Source organism: Misgurnus anguillicaudatus, chromosome 21 (assembly GCF_027580225.2).
Source record: "Misgurnus anguillicaudatus chromosome 21, ASM2758022v2, whole genome shotgun sequence".
Classification (NCBI taxonomy): Eukaryota; Metazoa; Chordata; class Actinopteri; order Cypriniformes; family Cobitidae; genus Misgurnus; species Misgurnus anguillicaudatus.
The window spans coordinates 38293888-38318625 of NC_073357.2; the positions used below are offsets into that span (position 1 = coordinate 38293888).

The following is a 24738-nucleotide window of genomic DNA, read 5'->3' on the forward strand; positions in this document are numbered from 1 at the left end:
TATATGCCATTGCCAAGTGGAAACGGTTGAACATTTGTTTTTTCAGTGTAATTTATTTTAGTACAACCTTTATGGAATGATGCCTTCTGCTGGATTAACCAAAGATTACCTGTGAGACTAATCTTATCTTGGGAAATTATAAAGTTTGGCATGGTAATTGAGAATAGAAAGATATCATATGTTGTAAATAATTTGTTGTTGTTGGTTCAATTTTACATTCACAAATGTACATTTTGTAAAACTCCTCCACGTTTTGTAGTGTTTAAAGAGGAATTTGCAATATATTTGAAGACTTTAAAAAGTATGAAATGTCACAAAGCAAGATATTTATGTACCTTAATATAGGATTTTGAATTGGAAATATGAAATCCCCCTACTACACTGTTTATTTTTGATGTGTTTTTTTCATTTATTTATTTATTTTTAAATTAATATGTACAGAAGATGAATGTAAATTTAGTGTCTTTGTATGTAAATCTCAGTCTTGTTTTGTAATTGTCATTGTTATAAATGCCTTTTTGTATCTCCTTTCTAAGCATTGAAAAAAATAATTGAATATATATATATATATATATATATATATATATATATATATATATATATATATATAATCAGGAAACATGAGATGACTGGCTAATAATTGTGTAGTTAGTAATATAACAGAATCTCAAACTCTCAATTTGCAGCATGATCCTTTTATTGGTCATAAAGGTTCAGTAGGTTCTGCTGGCTACAGTGGCAACAAAAAGCTGATCAGTATATGCTAAAAATATATATTGCACACAAGGTTTTTTAAAAGGTTTTACGTTTTTAAAAAGACATTCATAAGCAAGGCAGAGGAAAAACGCAGTGGTACAGTTTTATGAAAGTGCAGTGGTACAGTAGGCCTACCCTTTAAAAAACTACCTTGCAATCCTCTAAACCAGAATGAGCACACTCAGTCTCTTCAATATTCTGTGTATCAGGAATTAGCCTTGATAAACCAAACATACACAATAAAAGCCACAATCAATTATGATCAGACAGTTTCCCTTTCACTGTTAAGTGCTAAACAAAAACAATGCTTACAAGCCTTAGCAGTGTGCACACACAGTTTAAACATGCAGTTGAGATCTAAGCTGTGAAATCTTTTCCACTTAACTTAAGAGAGACAGAAAATCTGCTTTCTCACTGCTTGATACCACTACCAGGTTTATAAAGGACAACTTTGTGAACATTTAGAGGACACACCACCAGAAGAGGGCCAGCGAGAGCAGGATTCCCAACACAGAGCGGCTTGCCATTGACACATTGGCTGCGTTACACAGGTCAGAGGTACAGCAAGAGTACGTGAAGCTCTGTATGTTGGGAAATTTCTGGGCGACTGTGTTGTGATCACATTCTGAGTATTTTATACACCGCTTGTATGTGTCACCACCTAAAACAGAGGAAAGATTGAGACTTGTCAAAACATTTTTTTAAAACTGTACATTTTGTAGATCACATAAAGACATTTTTTGTGAGAGTTATAAATGTTTTGTACCACCTCTCTCATAGAGTGTCAAGCAAGCATCATCATAGTAGCAGGATTTTTCTGTAGTGCATGTGCCTGTGTAGTCCTTACAATTGTAGCATCTAATAGCAGAACCTTGAGAGAGAGAGAAGTTGCAATAATGTAACACATGTTCTGCATTCATGTCTGAAAAGGGGATCAGTGACAATCAATGAATATGAATACATACCAAGACCCAACAGAGCGAGACTGAACACCACACACACTCCAACTGAAGTTTTCATAATGCCTTTAATTTACCAGCTGAATCCTGATCAGGAGAGAGAGAAAGAGACAAATGCAAAAATGTATCATTTGGTTTGAATGTGACTGTCATGGTGTGTTCATTGCTTTCAATCATTCATATTCAGAATGACATTTGATTCTAGGGGAATAAAACCATGTGATTGTGGGAAGGAGAATATTGTAAAAAATAATGTTTTATAACTTATTTGATTTCTGTCATCACTACTTTTTAACAACAGTGAATGTTCTGCAAGGTTGATTTAAAACTCATTTTACACACTACATCCTCTGTTGTTTGTTTTTAATAATATTCTGTATTACAGTCATTAAGTTTTAGACATTATGTGATTATATATTGCCTATATCTGTATTGCACTTTAGCTTAAGTTATATACACACTTGTTTAAACTGTTATGCTTAAAATAATGACGAAGATCAATAATATAACCACCTTTGCAGACACAGCACACATCTGCAACACTGCATAAAGAACACTGAGGCAAGCTGTTAAATTCTTCAACACATTTTCTTAGATTAAGTTAATATTTGAAAATAAATGTTGACACTATATGAGGCAAATTGTCAAAGTGGGATCCTGCACAGTGATTAAAATATGTAAAACTATATAAACAAAACAAAAATCTATAACAGTAAAACACAAACAAAATAATCAATAAATAAACAGAGAAAATAGTATAATAACTTTCAACAGATTGAAAATACAACCAGAAACAAAACAGCAAAACAGTTCAACATTTCAGTGAAAAATTATAATACAATAATCTTGTCCGTAATGTTTACCCAACAGTTATTAGAAAATTATAGCAGATTTTACATTTGGATGCAATTCTCAGAATAGAAATATACTAGTATAAGACCTATTTTTGTAACTAACTAGATTTTTGAAAAGTTAATGACTTCTAGTATAAACAAACAGATGGACTCACTTATCATCATCTTGCTTTAGTCTTCCCTTTATTAAATTTATTACATAAACTTATTGATTGTCCTTTCTGAGTTTCAAGTAAATAACTACTTAATGTTCAAAACTTGTTCTGAAAGATAGAAAAATATATACATTTAGATAAATAATAAAATATAATATGAATATAATATTTATGCTCCTGTAAACCAAAAGGTTAACTCAACAAAATAGGAATGTACAAAAAAATAAGAACAGAAGTTCAGTTCATCTTTTACTGTCTTTCGAAAAACACTGCTTACATTTTTTTTAATTGTTATAAAATCTAATTTAATAAATCGAATACAATTTAAATTGACTTGGCACACAAGCAAAGCATATACACGAGGTAAAAGAAAAATCTTTCCCAGTATTAATGGCATTATTTTGCATTTGCGTCTCTGTAGTCTTACCCAGATGTAAAGAAGTTATCCAACTGCAGAGAAATCCAGACCACTTTGACAGCTGAAGAGCTTGAGGGTAACTCAGTCTCTCCAAACACGCCCACAATGCTTAACAAATCTTTTGTTCATTGTATTACAGTTACTTTTTGACCAATCATTTAAAACCAACATGCCCACCTACAGTCCTAAAATGTAATGTTATGATATTGAAATCTAGCACTTATGTTGTTGTTTATATATGAAACAGAACAAAAATCCTTAAATTACTGCTGTAAACAATTGATTTATCAAGAATTCCAAAATATCTCTGCATACTTGACACTTCATGACAACTAATGTATAGACTTGATTAGTGGCTATCAAAACAACATATTTACAGCAATTTACTGCAGGGACATACACACTGAAATTGTGCTATTAAAATCTGCAATCTTCTCTTAGCAGCCAAGATCCTTACTTGATACTTTCACAACACATTTAGTTTATGCACTGGCAGACATGGCCTTTCTGCATGTATCATTATTGGACACGTGGTCAGACAAAAACCCATTTTGTTGTGGCACAGATGAACAGGTGAATGTGAGGTTGAATGAGAAACGTTGTCAACAGTCAATTTACATGATCAACAAACAGGAATCTGTAATAAACAAGAATAACTGGAAAATAAGATTTGAAATGATCTCTCACATGGGCAGCCCTAATAACTCGATGTGACCACTGAGGACAACAAACATCATTTATGAGTGTACCTTGGGTAACTTTAAAATGATGGATTCGGTTATAAATGCGTCAAATCTTGTTTACACACTCTAAGAAAGGATGTGTTAATTTTAACACATTGTTTTGTGTTATCCTATTTAACACATAATGTGTCATTCCGGGTTGATTCTGTGGTCAAATAAATAAAAGGGACAACACAAGATGTGTTAAAACAACACAAAGTTCTAAAAATAACACAGAGATGTGTTAAGTGTTGTCCTTAGCTAGACACAAGATGTGTTATTTTAACACATCCGTTTTAAGAGTGTATGCATGCTTTCATATAAAAATTAAAAAGAAACAGGGTGGTACTGTAGGAGATTTGATCCAAAAAACAAAAGAGCCCAACAAAGAAACATCAGACAAATTACAAAAAGGCCTTTTAACTTGTTGCCATGACAACTGTCACAAAAAGGGTGGGCCAGTGCTTGGGTCAGAATGATAGAAATGACTCCCCGTTTTGTGTTGTCAAAACAGTACGTTTTTGTTTCAAACTGCATGAGACAATGGTTATGGTAATTATTTAAACAAGATCAATGGCCCTTTTGTATTTATGTAACAGAAAACATTCTGATCTATAAGAGAAAGTAAACAAATAATAATAAAAAGAATAAAAAAATTGAAATATGATAGCAATAGACCATTACCTCTTTATTTACTTAATTCAAATTAAAAAAAACTTACATATACAAAATAAAAAACAGGGTGTTACTAACCAATAAGAAAGAGCTAAACAGGGCTGAACAAAATGCTGAAAAATCCCACCGCACTGCATTATTTTATAAAGATTACAATACAATTGCAGTCATTAACATGAAAATTAAATTCACACATGTTTTTAGGCAAGATAAGTTTTTGTTGTCATTATTAGGAAGGGAACAGACAAAACTATCAAGCAGAAAAATTCTGTCAAAATTTTATTCAGGACTGCACATTATTCTTAATTCTTTACCTGCACCACCCCAAAAAACATGATTTTAAATATAAAAGCTGAGAAAGTCATAATAATGCAAAAAAATGAAATAATCTTGCTATTTGCACCAGCCTGGATAACATCACAGCCCTTGAGATGAGCTTAACTAAGAAGAAAACCCTGTACAAGGATACACAGAAGATTTCAGACATGGATGTCTGGTTGACTTTCAGTTTACATCTATCTGGATGTGTCGAAGTACAGGGCATCTAAACAGCTAACTGGCAATGTAACTGATAAAAACTTAATGATTACTGTGTTGAAGCTGATGCTGTGCATAAACTGTTTGTTTTGGCCACATGTGCTTTTCACTCTCTAATCGGATCATATAATTTCAACTAAATCTCAGCTGAAACTCTCAAACACATATACACAAATACATGCACGCTTTACAATTAACAAAACAAATGCAATTGATTTATTTTGAGAACTAAAATAAGAATATTCAATTCTGTCTCCCACACTATAACTATACACACACGCAAACAAAGAAGAAAGAGTAGACAGAATAGACAGAATAAGTATTCCCAATTCAGTGTGTGTATATTTCTTTTACAAAATAAAAGTTGTTTTTCTCTGTGCTCCCAAGGATTTCTACAAATGTGTAATCTTCAGAAAGTGACAAGTCATTGAGAGGAAAGTACAACTAATCTCTCACATATACAATAAACTCTGCTGCATTCACTCAATCACATTTGCAGGCTCATACATATATATACAATGATCTCATACATTCGCACACACACACACACACACACACACACACACACACACACACACACACACACACACACACACAGCTAGACACATGCTCTCACAAACTGGAGAAAGAGCCCAAGAGGTGTCAGGCACAAAGGCGTTGTACAATACACAATGGATTCCTAAACGCTCTGTTTGTCCTCCTCCGCTTGTGTTTGAGTGAACATGCCTGTTTGTGGGTGGGTGCTGGCCAAGCATTTACATGTAAAAGTGCATCAGACGTGCCGGGGACAGCGTCCTCCCGGGTCAGCCATGTTCATTCCACGCATGTCTCCCTCCTCATAGTCATCTGTGTCCGATGAATTCTCATCATTATAAAGAGCCGAGACTTCACTCACTGAGCCCTTAATGGAGAGAAATAATTAATGAGACATACAAAATTAGCGCTGACTACTAAACAAGTCCAAATCCAAACACTGTAGCATCTTGGATGAGGTGGTAAGTTAACAACAGCTTATTTTTTGGATCTAATGGAAAGACAGTACTGACTCACCGACCGTACCACTGATTCACGGAATGGTGGGCACACCATATGGAATCGTGGGATCGCTACGTCAAACACTTCCTCTTTGTTCTTGAGCCGGTGGAATGTGTAGTAGCCTTCCATGTACTCGGAGGTCGTGGAAAATGTGGTACAACTGGCGTACTCGTGAACTTTACCGGGCGTCATTACTGGAAACTCCCCTTCACATACATTGCATGTAAAAAGCACCAGTGTTAACAAGACTTTTAGGGCATTAGGGCCAATTTTGTGTTCTTTAATGCAGTGACTTTCCACAAACACATTCTGATTCAGATTTCAAATTGAATCTTAAAATTTGTTACCAGAGGAAAGTTGATTCTTACGAAACAGGAATGGGTCTTACCCACAACACCGGGGCCACGGACCTCTTCCACATTTCCATTCGCGTTTGTGATCTTCCAGTATCGACTGTCTAGCTGGCATGCGTTCTCTGGCAGGGCCGACTTTGCCATCTCAATCCTGGTGCACATCGCACAGGTCAGAGGTTGCAGGTTTAACCCACTGCATCAACCCATTTCAAACCTCAGCTGCATTGAGTTGTTTACTTTGGCAATAGCAGACAACAGCTGAATGATTTTAGTAAGAACTAAAGTATTTGACTTCAACAAACCCTGTCAGCATTTTTTTTAAACATTTTCTTATACTACTCTACTGGGATTCCTATTTTTGGCAAGAGAGCTGCTATAACATTCCAATAACTAATGAAAAAATGCTGTTTGAATATACTGGGAAAAAATTTTCTCAAGTACAAAATATTACAACGTACTGTTAACAGAGCTTAATTCTTGCTTAAATAGCCTGAGTCTGTTTACTGTAGTCATGTGAAGTACCTGATCCTATAGGTGAAGAAAAAGTGTGGTGGATGGACCGAACTGAGCTCTGGCAGGAATGAGGTAGAGACGGAGACGGTGATGTCACCAGTGGTAGCCACGCAGCGCTTGTCATGTACATACCTGAGCAAACAGGAAGAGGAATAAAAATGAGTTAGGAGTATTATTTGCTTTTGTAACGTCAGATCACCCAAAACAAAACAAAAATCACTGTTCTTTATCTTTAAAGATTGTATGTGTAAAATAAAAAAACGTATGGTGCATAGACAACCTGAATATCTGATCCCGTATTATGGGGTATTCTCCTGTTACAACATTATCGACATAAGAGGTAAACCACTCTGTAAAGCTAGAACCTGAAAAACAGAAAGAAAGTTAAAATGTGTTTTTGGAGCTGAAATGCTTTAAATGCTGATAACTTGCATTGCATGTTACCTGTAATAAACATGTCAATGGCAGAGGGATCTTGTGCCAGCTGATCCTGTAAAATAAAAGCATACAGCTGCATAAGCAACAGGGCCTGTGATGCAGAAGGACAAGAGCGCCTCTCACTGGTCAAAATGCAACAAACGAAAAACATTTTAACCCTAGAGCACCCCATTTATGATGTGCTGAACTGCTTCATAAGTTAAAACACAGTTTGACCCACTATGTGAAGCTTAGACAAAGCTAGCATAGAACTAGTGCCGTGGCTCCTGACTACATGACACATTTGCATTAATGTTTCACCTTCATTAGAGTTCAGCCCAAAATCAGACCTTTGTAAGTGTGTTAGTGCATATCAGGGTGTAGTAGTCTGAAAGTGGTGATCTAACCGGGCATTGATAGAAGATCTCACTGTGTGTCCGTCCCTCTGTGCTCTCCAGGGCCATGTACTGACTGAGGCCGGTATGGAAGCAAAAAGTTAGGGGAAGACACTGACGCATGCCTTTCCTCTGCTGAAATCCTCCTGCTGCTGTCTCAATGTCCAGCAGGTCCTCTGACCGATAGTGGTTGGACAAAGCCATGCTGCCCATTAACCTATGCAAGGGAACAAAGTGGCATTTAAATTAAAACCTGTTAAAGGGACACTCCACTTTTTTGAAAATATGCTAATTTTCCAGCTTCCCTAGAGCTAAACATTTGATTTTTTTTCATTTTGGAATCCATTCAGCTGATCTCTGGTTCTGGCCGTACTATTTTTAGCATAGCTTAGCATAATTCATTGAATCTGATTAGACCATTAGCATCGCGCTAAAAAATAATCAAAGAGTTGCGATATTTTCCTATTTAAAACTCGACTCTTTTGTAGTTACATCGTGTACTAAGGAAAATTAAAAGTTGCGATTTTCTATGCAGATATCAGACGCAATGATATTACACAGCACCTGAAAATAGTCCCAAAGTAACCAAGAGGACTATTTTCAGGCAGTGCGTAATATCACTACGCTTGCTGCAGCCATGTTACAGCAGCAAAGTCCTTGATTATTACGTCAGAATGAGAGTATAGTTCATAGCCATATCGGCAAAAAAAATCACAACTTTTAATTTTCTGTTGGTCTTAGTACATGATGTAACTGCAGAAGAGTCAAGTCTTAAATAGGAAAAATATCGAAACCCTTTGTTTATTTTTAGCGTGATGCTAATGGTCTAATCAGATTCAATGAATTATGCTAAGCTATGCTACAAGTGGTACCGCCGGACATGGAGATCAGCTGATTCCAAAACTGTAAAAATCAAATGTTTAACTCTAGGGGAGCTGGAAAATCAGCATATTTTCAAAAAAAGTGGAGTGTCACTTTAAAATAAGCAAGTCTTAAACAACCAAGTGCTATTTAAATAGTATGTGCAATTAACAATTGTTTAAACTATTCCAATATTTTCACATTTTAAGGGTGCATGCAAATAAACATGCAAATCTTTCAGTATCCTAATAGTCAGCAACGTGTATACTGAATAAGCTCATAGCATTCTAATAAAGGCTACTGTATGCAAAGTGAAACTGAAGTTAAAAAAAGATGTTTACATGACCTTACATGCTATTGGCTAACATGAAAATCTGTGCTCATGTAACACTGTGCACGGCACACATTGCAATTAATGTTAAGGCTTTTGCTAATACTTTGATAAACCAGTGTTTAGTAGAAGAGAGATAAGTTTTACCCAGGAACCACTAGTTTCTGCCCATTGTGTATCCTATAGGAGCAACGGTAGTCATTAGGAAGTTTGCAGCCAATCTGAGCCTCAATGGCATCTAGCTCGTCCTCTCTCACGCCCTCTATTCAAAAGAAAAGAAATGAAACACTAAGACCTATCGCTAAAGCCAGGACTAGGCCTTAGTTAAATTAAGACATTTATGCATCTTTTATAAACACACCTTAGAAAAATAAGTTACTCGTATGTATTCTAAGACAAATCAAAGGCACTGGCTTATTTTAAGATCTGTCAATGCAAGTAATATTCAGTTGAGACAGCTCAACTTTCAGTGGGAGTGACTCGTATTATGGAAATAAAAATGTCTGAAATGCAACACTAATGCACTTTACAATCATTTCTCATAGGATTGATGGTGGTTGTTGGAGTGGACAGACCTTTGAGTGAAGCTATCATTCGAGGGCATTTCTGATTTAGGTAGTTTTTTAGGTCATCCCAGGCTTTCTTGAGAGTGCTGTAATAGTCCATGTAACGTCCCCGATCAGTGTAATACTCTCGAAACAGTTCCTTCCAGGTCAGGCCTCTCTGAGATTTATCTCTCCTGTAAATGAAAGACAAGTGGCATCACTCATTACCCTAAAAATCAATCAACACAAATTGTGGTTTAGTTACAGGAGAAATATAATGAGCAAGTATATGTATCAATAAATGTAATGAATTTTCTATGATGTGGTTACTTACTCTGTAAGTAGCCAGTGCTTTTGACAAAGCCTCTTCCATAGTGGGTTATGACCAGTTAGTTCATTTAGTCTACGACTTACAAAACTGCAACTGAGGGAAAAACAAATAAGGTGTTTAATAAAGAGTAAACTGTGTGACTTTCGATTCGGTTTCTAAAAGGCTTTACCGAAGCTCCAAAAAGAATTACACTGACACTGTCACTTTAGGATGCTCAGCGTCACGTGATCCTCACCACTCATTTCACAAAACAAAATATTTATCATCGAAACTTGATTCAACTTAAGACACCAAAAATAGTTTACAACTACTGTGAGAGTGTGGTTTCAATAGACATAAAGCTTTGACACTTTTATCAGCCGCAGCCACATATTCCGCACAACCGGTTACTGACTATTTACATAAAGGCAGTTTTATCTCCAAACATAAGCAGCATGTGATAACCAGTAGCAATAAAGTGTAAGATGCATGATTTATAATAGATTTCATTTCATATCAGACTATCAAACTCGATTATCACTTGCTTAATAAGTACAAGCTATCCTGCTAGCACTGTCAGCTAACTGTACAAGCGGTATGTTTTTCCGCCCATTCCTGCAACAAACACTCTTAAAACTTGTTCGTTATTCCGCAGCCTGACAGAATATTTCATGCAAAGGTGTTTACCTGCTCAGATCTCTGAAGTCCAGAAATGACAGCACCAGCAATAACGGATCTGAGGGTAAGTTGTCCAGGCTGAGTGTTATGGACGTTGCCATCTTGATACCAAATGCAGAGCTGAAACCCCGCCCCCTTGACTGCGATGACAAGAAGGCGTGTCCGCACGCTGCTCTGTTATCAAATAATGCGCACATGTAACGAAACTAACTATATTAACCATGTGAAAGTGAGCGATGAGGCGATTACCACGCAAACCTAAAATTACATACCACGGAAAACATACCCACGTAAAAAAAGCTTTTTAGTAAACTTTGATATTTACAATAGTGAATTGTAAATTTAATATTTAAAAATGTAGAACAGTATATTATAGAAATTGCTACACGTTGCTAATATGGTATAGGCTAGTGTTTATATAGCTAGCGTTTACTATAGTTAACACTATATACAGTGTATAATTTCCTGCAATTTACTAGGGTAAACACTAAAATATACTACAGTATTTTTCATATGGGAATATTTCGTTTATTGTTTTACATAAAGGAAAGTTTTACAGTCATTCTTTGCGTTGATCTGCAATAAATGTTTGTCTTTTTATCACCTCAAGATGGCATCACAGATCTATTCTCTCATCGACGTTCTCAAGGTCAAAGCACTCAAGCTAACTGGATCCTTTAAAGCAAGTACTTTAGCCAACCTTTAAAAAAATCCTGAAATCAGGCCAGGCTTTGAAAACACAAACTGACCTCATGAAAATATTACAATTATGTTAAAATGTCCAATATATTAAAATGACTGAAATTACTAAAAATGTAAGCGCATATAATGAAAGGTTTATTCCTGAACCAAAGTATTAAACAAATTTCTAAAAATAATATAAGATGTGCACCCTCGTATCAAAACTTTTTAAGCGTGCACACAAAAAATACAAATTAATTATTGCCATATTTACCCAATTCTACCTTTATTGTCCTAAATAATTACTTTATATTCATATCTTCTTCACTCGTCTATGGGCAAAAAGTAGAATATTCACAACTGAACCACATCATTTCCTTTTTTATTCATTATTCAAATAAATAACCCATACTGTACATTCATAAGATAAAGCACACCCAGTATGTGAAGGTGAGTTCACTCAGCTCTGACGTTAAAGCTGACGTACAGCCTCTTTGGTTATGATGGGGTGTGCTTGTGGTTTCAATGACAGACTCATGCTTATTGAGGAGGGGTTGCCAGCCATCTAAACCCCTCCCCTTTCATTACCTCACTTCTGTCTATCTCTCTTACCCCCTCTCTCTTTTTGTATCTCTCTCCCAATCTGGCTGAGTTGGTTTCAGACAGTACATTACACACACATGCTCAAGCACACGTGCCACTCTGTGTCTTCCTATCTAGACCGGCTCTCCTCAGCATCTCCTCTCTCAGTCTTCTACCTCAACATGAAAGCACATCAGTAAAGAGTGGATTATTCGTCTTGTTTTTAATCTTCTCTCCTCTACACTTCATTCTGTGTGTTTGGGTGTCTGTTCCTGGCTGGGAGTGCTCATGTCTGCGACAGCGCTGTTGGGGGCAACACTGGGTACCGTGTCTGGAGTCCTGACACTGTGTGGTCTCTCCTTGCTTTGCAAGAGCTGTAAAAAGGGGAAACTTGAGGGAAGGGATGATACTGATCCTGAGAAAACCCAACCAAGCATCCTGCACAGTCTTACGCAGGTAAGAGTCAAACACATACAGACATGCAAACAGAACCGGCATCCTTACATTTAAAGATAGACACATGAGTCATAATATAGACACAAACTTACATGAGCGATATCTGTATACAACACATATTAGAGGAAACCAAAGCCACAGATAGGTGAGAACCAAGAACACACTGTACAGAACAAGTGCACTCTGAGTGGATGGATGGAAGTGGTGCTTACATAATGCAGGTTAGCTCTGTCTGATGCACAAATAATATTATATATACTAAAACAGTTATAAAGCTGTTATTATGTTTTAACTGCTTATATGTGATAAGAGATTTGCAAATGTATTTTAGCTGGATGACTAAATTATAAAAATTTGTATATTATGGTGAAAAATAAAATTTCTGTTTCATGCAGGAAACAACATGCCATCTCCAGTATCATTTATCCCTCTCAGAGAGAGAAAAAATATTTTTTAAATAATATATCCATGTTAAAAATATGAAAGAAAATCACAGACTTCAGATCAGCTGTTGTATCTCATAGAACTTTCAAAGTCTCAAAAAACATTCCCTAGTAAGAGACAGCTTATGCCAAATACAATCACACAGGGGAAAGTGAGAGACATGTCTGTTATTATTAGAATGTTATCCAGACTGCTTTTATCAAAGATAATTGATTTAGGAATGATTTGTACTGGCATGTATACACAATCACAGAGACAGATTGACACAAACACACACACACACACACTTCTCGGCAATGCATCTGCCGAGTGCTGTGCTTTCCCTGAACCAACCCAGAGTCACGACTCACATTACCATACACACACATAAAATCTTAGTTTGTGACTATTTTTATCCAGTCATGAATAATCACCTGTGCTGTCCAGAATATATGTTTGCAGAAAGAAATATCAACAAGAACAACAGGCCACACATAACATTCACCTTCGGCTAAAACATCTTCATTTTACTATCAGGTCTGATCTTCTTAAACTGACAGAAACATCATTCAGCCTTATCTCAGCTCCTATTTTCTTTCTTTCTAAAAATGAGAATGTGATGATTATTAAATATGTGTTAATTTTATGCGATCCTGTCTGCATGCTAAAGTCTTAAAATCATATTATGAGATTTGGAGCATCAAAGTTAGATTATTATCAATGATTTCACATTGATCTCAATCTTTGACATGATCTTACTCAGTCAATATTCAAGATATCAATAAGGTCATATTTAAACAGAGTGTTTTTTACATTATGTAGAGTGATTTTATAGAAAACTGTTAATCACATAAAAATGACTTTAGCTGGGTTTTAACAGGCAGGGTCACTTATGAGCAAATAAATTAAATTATTTTATAGTGGAAGACCTGTGCAATAAATGATAGCAGATTTACTGCTGCTGTCTAGAAAAACAGTCACAATTAAATCAGTACCACTGAAACATAAAAACAGAGCTTGTCTACGTTGAAGTCTAGATGTTAATGTCTTTAATCTGGATTGTAAAGTAGGCTAGCAATGTCTTATTGCACCAGTATTAAATATTAATAAAGGCTGGGGGAGCTGACAGGAATATAAGAATATTCTTCCTGCTCCTTTTTTTGTGCACTCACTGTCAGCATGATAACTGCCCACACTAGGAAATGGAGTGCTCTGCTATTGATTTTTTTCATTCATGCTTGCCTGTTTTTTTCATGTCAGATGCTTCACATCAAAACCCCAATGAATCATGAACTCAGCCAGCAAAAAACGCCTGAATGAAAACCATTCACTGTCCCAAATCTATGACATTGGGTAGTTAAAAACAATGCATTTGGAAAGTGTATCATATATAAAAAGAAGGAAATTGATTATTGTAGAATGCAACAAACCTGCCAATATTAATAGGTCAGATTCACGTGGATTTCTTACTTCGAGAAAAATTAACAGTGAAATATATATTTAAGACTCTGTTACTGTTTTCTGTCCTCATTGTTTTAAGCCCTTCTTGGTTTATTTCTGGCATTTTTTCTCTGGGGAAAATTTTGGGGTCATCAAGGTCAATTCCTAGATATGTGACCCTGGACCACAAAACTAGTCATAAGAAGCACAGGTATATTTGCAACTTATAGCCAAAAATACATAGTATAGGTCATAATTATTGATTTTTATGCCAAAAATCATTAGGATATAAAGTAAAGATCGTATTCCATGAAATATTTTGTAAATTTCCTACCATGAATTTATAAAAATTTATGTATTATTATGTGTTGTTAAAGTCTTTATTTGGAAAAAATTTTGCAACCTCGGATTCAAGATTTTCAAATAGTTGTATGTGGTTTTGTGGTCCAGGGTCACATATGATTTACTGTTAAAATCAATAATTTACTTTATTGTTTTTGTTCTAAACATCCCATCATTGGTAGGCTATAAATAATATATATATTTTACTGGTTTAATGGCACATTTTCTCTGTTTTGTTTAAATGCCTTTTTCTACTCAACTCAACTCTTTTACTCTATAATTTATTTCTCACTTCTACACATTTTAGTTCAGTGTGCAGAAGTTGACAGAACCGATCCAGCCTCAAGCATCTTTGAAGTTCCCTAAAATATACTGGCCCAAACCCTCAGTCCCTTCTCAAGAGGTAATAAACCAGAACGATCATGGATCATCTGTCAGCGAAACATTTGAGGCCGAGCTCAACACCTGTAACCAGGCAACAGGATGTGATGAGGTCTTCTCCCCCCCGCGGCAAGGTAAGGAATATCTATTAGTTATTGTCTAATGGAATATTAAAACAATGGGGGAGACTGTAAGGTGCGGCCAATTTCTCAAATTGCTCATTTGAGTCCACCCACAACCTTCGAGCTGCTAACACAATGTTTCCCACTGAGCTACAGGGACACCGACTTTTTCAGTAAATGTATGCACTTTATTGATTTATTTTATCTATGAGTAATTTATTTATCTGGCTATGTAATTTAGTTGTTGAATTATGCACAATGTCATATCACCCCTACAAGTTTAAGGGCAAGTTGAAATTCTGGTTTAAAATTGTGAACATCAGTGACATATGCTGATGTCGGTAAATTGCATATGTTCCCTAGAGGCCATTGCTAACCTAAAGCAGTTAAAAATGCTCCCAAACCGGTTGTCATACATCGATCTGACTCAATGCACAGCATCTGTAACAATAAATAGGGTATACAAGGTACCTGCATATTAGATAACCAAAGCCTTTCTTGTAATTAGAACTAAACTTCCACCCACCCAGAAGTGAATTCACATCTGTTCTCTAAACGACCAAATTTTACTAACCATGCTTTTCTGATCTCAATAAAGACAATTATGTTAATGAAAGTGCTTAAATACTCATTAGATGTTTATTGATAATTAAACCTTCACTCACAATGTTTTTTCTAAATCAGCTTCTGCAGATGAGACTCCCTGTACATCTGAGCAAACTGGTGCCATGACGACAAGTAGCTCCATCCTGTATCCCAAATTGCACTTCTCCATTAGCCTGCACAAAGAGAATGGAGAGCTACACATCAACATTGTGGAGGGTAACCCACTTTTACCAACTATATTCCTCTGTTTCTAGAAAGATTCTAGGAAATAGCTGTGAGCCACAATTAAAAAATACTGTAAAACTGGTGTTTAAGCAGACGGTGAAGCTATAAAAAGGTCTTATCAGCATATTACATAAATGTACATGAAAGATATAAAGCTGTATGAAAGCAGTATACTGTCAAGTACACTCTCAGAAAAAAATGGCTAAAACTTTACCTTTTACGGTAAAACTGGTCGTCACTATGGTGGTATCCTAAGGTACTGTTTTGTACCTCTAATTAGTAAAACTTTTTGATGCACCCTTAGGACCTATTGAGTACCTTTCAATTTAAATTTTTTGTTCCTCTTGGAATAAAATTGTACCTCCACATACCCATTTTTTAAAGGGAACATATCATAAAAATCTAACTTTTTCCATGTTTAAGTGCTATGATTGGGTCCAAAGTGCTTCAATCAACCTAAAAAATGTGAAAAAGAAAAATCCAGTAACTTAGTTTTGGTAACTTATTCTCTGCAAGCATGTGATAGGTCATTGAAATTTGGCTCCCCTTGTAATGTCAGAAGGGGATCTTATAATAATACCACCCCTTAATCTGCACTATCCACGGCACTTCCATTTGGGGGAGAGATCAGCTCATTTGCATTTAAAAGGACACACCCCAAAATGAGACATATTTTTGCTCACACCTACAAAGTTGTAATTTTAACCTGCTATAATAAATTATTTATATAATATTTTGAGCTAAAACTTCACATATGTACTCTGGGGACACCAAAATTTATTTGACATATTAAAAAAAGTCTTGTGAAATCTCCCCTTTTAGTGCATGCATACACATCATAAAGGGGATCTTTCTGTTTTATACTTACTTTTTAATTGTGTTTTAATTCACTTTTAATATTTTTTTTACTTTTTGTCGTAAATAAAATATGCACACACTGCATGAACAACTTGGCTTTGCTTATGTTAATTCAACATACTATTTAAAGTTTTAACCTAGTTGGCATAACTTATAAAAACTAATTATAATTGTTAACTGTTTAACATACATTTATTAAGTTAAAGTAGCATAAATATATGTTGATTTGACAAAAATGTTGCCTTTTTAATGGAACTTTTTACTGTAAATCTATTGAATGCATTCTGCAATAAAACCGACTTTGGTTTCATATTTTATCCACTCATAGTTTAGCCAGGTGTATCATGTTTGTGCATAGAATAAAGAGCATAGAAGCCATGTGTAGCAGTTTGGCTTTGCTGTTAAGACTGCAACAGGGAGAGAAATTATATTCAAATATATCTGTGATTAAAGCAATGTTTGGGAGGAATAAAGGAATCTTTCATGCCGCTTAAAGACTCTCAATCACAGAATTACCATTTCAATAGTTGCAGCCGTGACTGATAGGCATCATTATCAGTAATGAGAGTAAATCTGCTTTAAACTCAGTTCCTCTATTCTGCTCATCCAAACAGAAAAGAGAAATTTGGCGTAATCATGCTGTCTGAGATGATGAAAAGTGAGGAGTCATAAAAAAGTGATGGCTTAGAGGACTTAACATTGTCATTCGGCTCCATGATTATAATCTGAATCGTCAATTTCTCTTTCCATATTTTCATGCAGCGGAGAACATATCAGTGGTTCCAGGATGTGAGGGATATATATCAGGGTGTGTAAGTGTCTCTGAAGAGCAGAAGCATGCCCATACAGCAGTCCACAAGTTGGCAGCACGGGTACAGTGGGGTGAGGACCTTGTGTTTGCCTTGCCCTTGGAGGGCACGCTGGGAGCTGATGGTCTAGAAGGAGAGGTGTCCCTCTCCCTTCATTGCTGTGATCGATTTTCCCAGAATTCCACTCTGGGGACAATGCGCTTTAAACTGGCTGATGTGAGCATGATGTTGGACGCTGACTGCTGGGTTGACTTACAGCCACCGAAACAGGTGAGAAACATTTCTTGCACATTTAGCACTATTAAATTAAATAGTATATCGATTTATTTAGATTTTGACCTGTAAAAAGCTATGATGAGAAATATAGTGGGCTGAATTGTATATAGGCTACTGCTCAAGGTTAACCCTTCATAAAAACTAGGGGATAGCGGTTAAGACCAATTGGATAATGGATAAATAAACACTTAAAGGCGGAGTGCACAATGTTTAAAAAACGCTTTGGTAAAGGGAGTCGGGCTGACTACAAAAACACACTTGTAGCCAATCAGCAGTAAGGGGCGTGTCTACTTACCGACATTCTTGCCAGGGTTGCGTAAGTGTGGGGCGGGTCTATCAAATGAAGGTCCAGATTCTATTGGGGTAGGGGTGTGTATGTTTAGGTGATTTCAAATGTCAACATTGTCTTTCAAACATTGTGCACTCCGCCTTTAAGGAACGGTATGAATCTGTCTCAGGGCTGGTTGTTTAATACCTTGCATAAAACAGCAAATAACTAAATACCAGCTTTAAGGGCATGACTTACATTGTAAAAAATAATACGCTGAATTTACTAAAAAAATATAGTGCATCATTTTTGCGTCCTTCTTTTTAAACAAGTTTCACATGGAATTTTAAGCAATTTTAGCTAATTTTTTAAGTTTGCAATGCTTAAATGTAATGGTTGGTATTTTAAGCAATTTTAGCAACAAAAAAAATTTAGTCTGAAGAGCTTAAATTTGTTGGTTGGTGAGACACAATATATTAAGGTATTTTTACCACTGTATTTGTATTTACATCTAATTTGTAATACAACTATAAGAAAAGACACAAGACAGTAAACATTAAAGAATTTTTTATTTTTTGAGCTTTTTTAAATACAACATCTATTGTTTTAAACATTTTTGATAAGTTTAAAAAAATCTGAAACAAGGCTGTAAAAAATAAACACTGGATTTACTTAAAAATATGGTGCATAATTTTTGCATCCTTTTTTAAGGAAGTTTTACGTGAAATTGTACAAATTGCTTAACATTCCATGTGAAACTTCATTAAAAAAATGGATGCAAACATTATGCACTATATTTTTAAAGGTGCAGTGTGTAATTTTTAGAAGGATCACTTGACAGAAATGCAAAATAATATACAAAACTATATTATCAGGGGTGTATAATGACCTTTCATAATGAACCGTAATGTGTTTATTACTTTAGAATGAGACGTTTTTATCTACATACACTGAGGGTCCCCTAACATGGAAGTCGCCATTTTGTGCCGCCATGTTTCTACAGAAGCCCTTAAGGGACAAAGTGTTTTTACTAAATTGTCTACGACGATGGCATGTTTGTCCGGTGCCGGCTACCATAGCTTCTCTGTGTGTTTTAAAAGTGAGGGGTGAGCAGTGGACTGAGCCGTTCGTTGCAATTCGCAACCTAACCACTAGATGCCGCTAAAATTTACACACTGTACCTTTAAGTTAATCCAGCCTTTATTTGTTTTAGTGCATGTTATGTTGTTATAAGGCATACAAATTCATAAAAAATAAATAAACAAGACATTTCGTAACAATTACATGAATCAGCATGTAATATCTATTGTTGTATGCCGTGTTATGTTGCTAACAGGGATAAACATTCATTTGAAAATAAATAACAAGTAAATGTTGTAACAATAACATTAATTAACATGCTACTGAGTGTGGTGTATGAATGTTTTTAGAAGTTTAACTCAACAGTTTATTTTTTAATGTCAAAGTCTGTACTGGCAGATCAAGGAAAAAGATATCAGAGGACATTTTGTGACCTTTAAAAATGTATTAGTAGGCTACTGGTCTACTGAGAGAGGGAAAGGCCAGTGAGTCATGCAGGTGTTCTGTATTTGAATCTTATCAATTCACAGACACACACATATATATAATATAGTACAAAACTGACAATTAATCATGCATTTTCATCAAGAAAATTGTACATTAAAACATGATTTTTTTCTGTTTCCGAATCATCTTGCACTGCAAATCTACACATTAATATAGAAATAATTCAGACAAAGTATCGCATATACGCAATTTATTACACACAAGAAGTGGTACAGAATTATTTCTAATTCCTTTGAATCTTTCTGATTTTTTTGGATTCATACATGTTTGAACAAACACACACACAAGCATGCTTTCCACCCCCGATTCTGTGTTATTTGTTTATGATGTCATAGACCTCCAGAGCTGGGAATCTTAATCTGCGTCATCACACCTCCCAGAGGAGATCCGGTTCCAGTGCACACACACAAACACACATACACACAGACGTGCCAGGAATTTATTACTACCAACTAGACAGCAGAGAAAGCGAATGAGCGAGAGAGGAGAGAGAGGAAATGAAACAAAATTAAATAAGCTACCTGAGAGGAGCTGAAGCTCTTGGACAATTTGTGGCCAGTTGTTTGGCATTTGTATGTGTGTGTGTAATAGGCCAGGCCATTAATGAAGAGGATGATGCATGTGGCACTGGGTTTTATGGGCACCCTTCAAAATTATTTGTTTGTTCACACTTTAATATTCACATGTAATATAAGAGGGTTGAGACACATGCACACTCTTATTAAGCACATGATTCATGTTTGATTAGATTATTCAGGACGGGTCTTGGTTTATCAAAGCAAGACCTTGATCTACCTTTTTAATACTTTCAATTACAACTTCATGTCATAAAAACACCATTCATTAATGAGGGAATGAAAGATAAACTGAATGTATTCATTTGAACCCGTTTGAGCTTACAATATAATGTGACCTTTGGAAAACCCATAAAGTACTTTATGTGATTTACTGTTTTCTACATAAAACCATTACGATAATAGAAAATACAACCTTTATATCTTAATATTGATGTTGCCATGTCAAAGATTGAAATCAATGAGTAAAATCTAATTTTAATGCTAATGTCATAATTACATTGTGAGAACAAGCCTACACATGTAGACAGGGTCACATATTATACATTTTTCACTGTGACTGTCACATCAATGGAATAAAAAACATGAAGGTTCGATCAATGTTATCTAGTCGATGCTGATTCAAAAGCACCAGATTGAAACTTGAGACTTGAAAAAAATTGTCATGTTTCTATTCAGGCAGATGAATTAAGTGGGGCTGACAGAAGACAGTAGTGAAATTGTATAAGGTCATGATGGTAATGAAATACAATTATTCAGAGTGTTTAACCTCAGTGATATGCTGACAAATTGGTAATTTAAATTAGCAATTTTTGCCATGATAGTAGTCAGTCACATTAAGTCAAATGACTAGATTATTTGCATAAAGTTATTTTTTAAAAATCTATATGTGGAAAAGTTTTAATTGCAAGAGATTGACCTAAACTTTCTTTATTTTCGACTTACTGATTGACAGTTGATTGTCGTTTCTCAGCAGGAAGTGACATCATCAGCCGGTGAGCTTTTGTTGTCGCTCAGTTATTTGCCTGCGGCCAATAGACTTGGAGTGGTTGTAATGAAGGCAAGAGGACTTCTGTCAGACAAACTTAAAGACAACATAGGTATTTCCACTTGAAAATGTAAACCTTTTTCCACAAATACACTCACCTAAAGGATTATTAGGAACACCATACTATACCGTGTTTGACTCTCTTTCGGCATCAGAACTGCCTTAATTCTACGTGGCATTAAATTCAACAAGGTGATGAAAGCATTCGTTAGAAATGTTGGGCCATATTGATAGGATAGCATAGTTGATGGAGATTTGTGGGATGCACATCCAGGGCACTAAGCTTCCGTTCCACCACATCCCAAGGATGCTCTATTGGGTTGAGATCTGGTGACCGTGGGGGCCATTTTAGTACAGTGAACTCATTGTCATGTTCAAGAAACAAATTTAAAATGATTCAAGCTTTGTGGCATGATGCATTATCCTGCTGGAAGTAGCCATCAGAGGATGGGTACATGGTGGTCATAAAGGGATGGACATGGTCCGAAACAATGCTCATGTAGGCCGTGGCATTTAAACGATGCCCAATTGGCGCTAAGGGTCCTAAAGTGTGCCAAGAAAACATCCCCCACACCATTACACCACCACCACCAGCCTGCACAGTGGTAACAAGGCATGATGGATCAATGTTCTAATTCTGTTTACACCAAATTCTGACTCTACCTGAATGTCTCAACAGAAATCGAGACTCATCAGACCAGGCAACATTTTTCCAGTCTTTAACTGTCCAATTTTGGGGAGCTCGTGCAAATTGTAGCCTCTTTTTCCTATTTGTAGTGGAGATGAGTGGTACCCGGTGGGGTCTTCTGCTGTTGTAGCCCATCCGCCTCAAGGTTGTGCGTGTTGTGGCTTCACAAATGCTTTGCTGCATACCTTGGTTGTAACGAGTGGTTATTTCAGTCAAAGTTGCTCTTCTATCAGCTTGAATCAGTCGGCTGATTCTCCTCTGACCTCTAGCATCAACAAAGCATTTTCGCCCACATGACTGCCGCATACTGGATGTTTTTCCCTTTTCACACCATTCTTGGTAAACCCAAGAAATAGTTGTGCGTGCAAATCCCAGTAACTGAGCAGATTGTGAAATACTCAGACTGGCCCGTCTGGCACCAACAACCATGCCACGCTCAAAATTGCTTAAATTAACTTTCTTTCCCATTCTGACATTCAGTTTGGAGTTCAGGAGATTGTCTTGACCAGGACCACACCCCTAAATACATTGAAGCAACTTCCATGTGATTGGTTGATTAGATAAGTGCATTAATAAGAAATTGAACAGGTGTTCCTAATAATCCTTTAGGTGAGTGTATGTAAGCGATCTTAAATCAATTGCCTTACACAGAATAGAAAGCATACCACATTCCATCAGTTATGACATAAAAAATAGACAAAATTTCACATTTAGCTATTTTATTAAACCCATACAGTACATTACGGAGGAGGCTCTTATCTTTCGCTCTCAAGGTCCACCTTCATCCAAAATTGACCCTGTTCAAACGTACATGCCTTTCTAGTTTTCATTTCTAGTAATTAGCTTCAGATGTGATCAAGGTGAAGGTGGAGCTAAGTTCTAAGTTGAGAACCTGTGCATTACACAATATTAGAAACAACATTTTTAGCTGTAGTAAACATAACATTGTTTTGCTCTGCATGTTACCTGATAGATATATCGGTAAAGCTGACTCTGAAACATCAAAATGTCAAGCTGAAGAAGAAGCAGACACGACGGGTGAAGCACAAGATTAATCCCGTCTGGAACGAGATGATGATGCTGGAACTGCCCAGCGAGCTACTATCTAAATCCAGCATTGAGATGGAGGTACTGAACCTGGCTGGGCCTGGGACCCTGCTCCCCCTGGGCCGCTGCATGCTGGGACTCCAAACATCCGGCACAGGTCTGCAGCACTGGAAACAAATGCTAGATAATCCACGCAAGCAAATTGCAATGTGGCATCCACTGTATGCCTAAACATTTAGAATAATACTCTCAAAAACACCACCACATCCAGGCACTGCATACACAATGAATGGTTAAATCTGTTGATGTATTTTACAATACTGTAGGTAGATGAGTGAACCAAATTGTTATCACTGTACGTTCTCTGCAGAGGTCAAGGTAAAGGTGAAATAGGACAGTTACAGTACTAATATTATTACAAAGTAGTTCAGAGTCTTTTATTGTAGGCAGTGCTGCATTTACCTTTGATGTTGTTGTCATTGTGTTTAAAAATCTTACTAATATGAATTGGTGTGAGTGGGAGCCACCCTAATCTTTCACAACAACTGTTAGATTGATTAGAAAGCCATCATTTCACCATCTGGGTTAACTATAGACCTGATTTAGTCCGGCTATAAGTAACCTAGTCAAAATAAACTTGAATTTGGTTACAGTTTGTCTTTGTCAAAAGAACTTGTGAGATGTATGATATTCCGTCATGTAAGCAAAGTCAACAGTGATCGCAAGGTCTTTGGTTTTGTTTATTTATTTATTAACAGCTCAAATTTTGCCTTGTTTTAGCCTAAATGTCTAGACTGTGTTGGGATGGCTATTGGATGTCTTTTAAACACAAAATTGCTTGCTGGGCTGTATCTTGCCAGTTTTGACTGAACAGATCGTAATTCATAATTCAAAAAGTCTCATGTAGGGTTGCATGCATTACAAACCAGGATATTATTTAATATATCTATGATTGTGTTCACTGAAGAAATAAAGTCATATCTGGGATGGCCAGGGGTAAGTAAATTATGATAATTTTTATTTTTTGGTGAACTATTCCTTTAACATCAGTACGGCCCTGCTCACCAATAGTAGAATACTGTTAATACTCCTATAATAGTACATAAATCTGCAGGGTCTTATAAAGGCAGCTTTATACTTCACAAGGTGCATGTATGGATCTAGATGTGTGGCTCGCTTATTCCCCTAATTGTCTTGTTAATGTATGACTTTTCTCCAAGTTAATAATAATGTAATAAAATTTCCACTGTGGCAACTCGAATAGTCAGGTTTTTGCAGAATGCAAGTTACGTCCTATTGAACATGTCTGCTAAAAACGACCTAAACCAAGAACACTCAGGCTAAAGGTCTATCCTTTGTAAGTGAATATGATCAAACACAGATTCTCACCACAGCTGCTTCTTCATCCGGGTGCCATGAAACAAACGATTTATATAAAATGTTTTGTGGTTCTTGGATATATACTTAGACACATGCGTAAACAGTAATCTGCTATAACCAAACTAGAGCTAAAGTGAGTAATCAGCTCAGAAGCACTGGATATTTGCTAAAGTATTTATTGTATGTGTTTTACTGTTATCTGTTTAGTAACAATAATCTGTATTGAATCTGATAATGTCAGGATGATGCACCTACATGCAGGGTTTTAAATTTTGTGCAATGTTTTAATTGCTAATAATTTTGTTAATCATTAATAGTTTCATCAGAGAAATATCAGATATGTGTGAAATGTGTTGATAGCAAATTCAAGCTTTAACGGTACTTTTAAAGTAGTTTCCTTTGCTAGCAATAAGCATCATAGATTCCCAAT

At 36.0% G+C, this 24738-nt stretch overlaps 3 protein-coding genes across 4 annotated transcripts; 1 reads left to right on the top strand and 2 right to left on the bottom strand.

Moving 5' to 3' along the window:
* Positions 1–679: 679 nt before the first annotated feature.
* cd59a (CD59 molecule (CD59 blood group) a) lies at positions 680–3271 on the bottom strand. Its single transcript, XM_055206449.2, has 4 exons — positions 3152–3271; positions 1722–1802; positions 1526–1627; positions 680–1417 (listed from the first exon to the last, which is right to left on the bottom strand). The coding sequence occupies exons 2-4, from the start codon at positions 1774–1776 to the stop codon at positions 1218–1220; spliced, it is 357 nt and encodes a 118-aa protein (XP_055062424.1). The 5' UTR covers positions 1777–1802; positions 3152–3271; the 3' UTR covers positions 680–1217.
* A 1268-nt stretch (positions 3272–4539) lies between these two features.
* Positions 4540–10679, bottom strand: fbxo3 (F-box protein 3). The gene is made up of 11 exons (XM_055206413.2): positions 10524–10679; positions 9861–9950; positions 9557–9720; positions 9129–9243; positions 7802–8006; positions 7422–7467; positions 7258–7342; positions 6987–7109; positions 6500–6615; positions 6127–6317; positions 4540–5977 (listed from the first exon to the last, which is right to left on the bottom strand). Exons 1-11 carry the CDS (start codon positions 10613–10615, stop codon positions 5849–5851), a joined length of 1356 nt encoding a protein of 451 aa, XP_055062388.1. The 5' UTR covers positions 10616–10679; the 3' UTR covers positions 4540–5848.
* A 1057-nt stretch (positions 10680–11736) lies between these two features.
* syt13 (synaptotagmin XIII) lies at positions 11737–24189 on the top strand. Of its 2 annotated transcripts, none has more exons than XM_055206488.2 (6): positions 11737–12233; positions 14746–14953; positions 15626–15763; positions 17393–17709; positions 21122–21245; positions 22855–24189. In XM_055206488.2, the coding sequence occupies exons 1-6, from the start codon at positions 12066–12068 to the stop codon at positions 23157–23159; spliced, it is 1260 nt and encodes a 419-aa protein (XP_055062463.2). In that variant the 5' UTR covers positions 11737–12065; the 3' UTR covers positions 23160–24189. The 2 variants fall into 2 exon arrangements, with proteins under 2 accessions (XP_055062463.2, XP_055062453.2); XM_055206478.2 differs by having other exon boundaries at positions 11748–12233; positions 21119–21245.
* Positions 24190–24738: the final 549 nt, after the last annotated feature.

What these genes read in the sequence shown, in the direction of transcription:
- fbxo3 (XM_055206413.2), bottom strand. Translation starts at nt 10,615, where the DNA reads ATGGCAACGTCCATAACACTCAGCCTGGACAACTTACCCTCAGATCCG. An exon ending in AGATCTTCTATCAATGCCCG is followed by an intron (nt 7,468 to 7,801) that starts GTTAGATCACCA and finishes TTTATTTTACAG; the next exon opens with GATCAGCTGGCACAAGATCC. An exon ending in CATTGACATGTTTATTACAG is followed by an intron (nt 7,343 to 7,421) that starts GTAACATGCAAT and finishes TCTGTTTTTCAG; the next exon opens with GTTCTAGCTTTACAGAGTGG.
- syt13 (XM_055206478.2), top strand. Translation starts at nt 12,066, where the DNA reads ATGTCTGCGACAGCGCTGTTGGGGGCAACACTGGGTACCGTGTCTGGA. An exon ending in ACTTACAGCCACCGAAACAG is followed by an intron (nt 17,710 to 21,118) that starts GTGAGAAACATT and finishes GTCGTTTCTCAG; the next exon opens with CAGGAAGTGACATCATCAGC. An exon ending in CAAACTTAAAGACAACATAG is followed by an intron (nt 21,246 to 22,854) that starts GTATTTCCACTT and finishes GTTACCTGATAG; the next exon opens with ATATATCGGTAAAGCTGACT.
- cd59a (XM_055206449.2), bottom strand. Translation starts at nt 1,776, where the DNA reads ATGAAAACTTCAGTTGGAGTGTGTGTGGTGTTCAGTCTCGCTCTGTTG. An exon ending in TCTCGCTCTGTTGGGTCTTG is followed by an intron (nt 1,628 to 1,721) that starts GTATGTATTCAT and finishes CTCTCTCTCAAG; the next exon opens with GTTCTGCTATTAGATGCTAC. An exon ending in CTTGACACTCTATGAGAGAG is followed by an intron (nt 1,418 to 1,525) that starts GTGGTACAAAAC and finishes CCTCTGTTTTAG; the next exon opens with GTGGTGACACATACAAGCGG.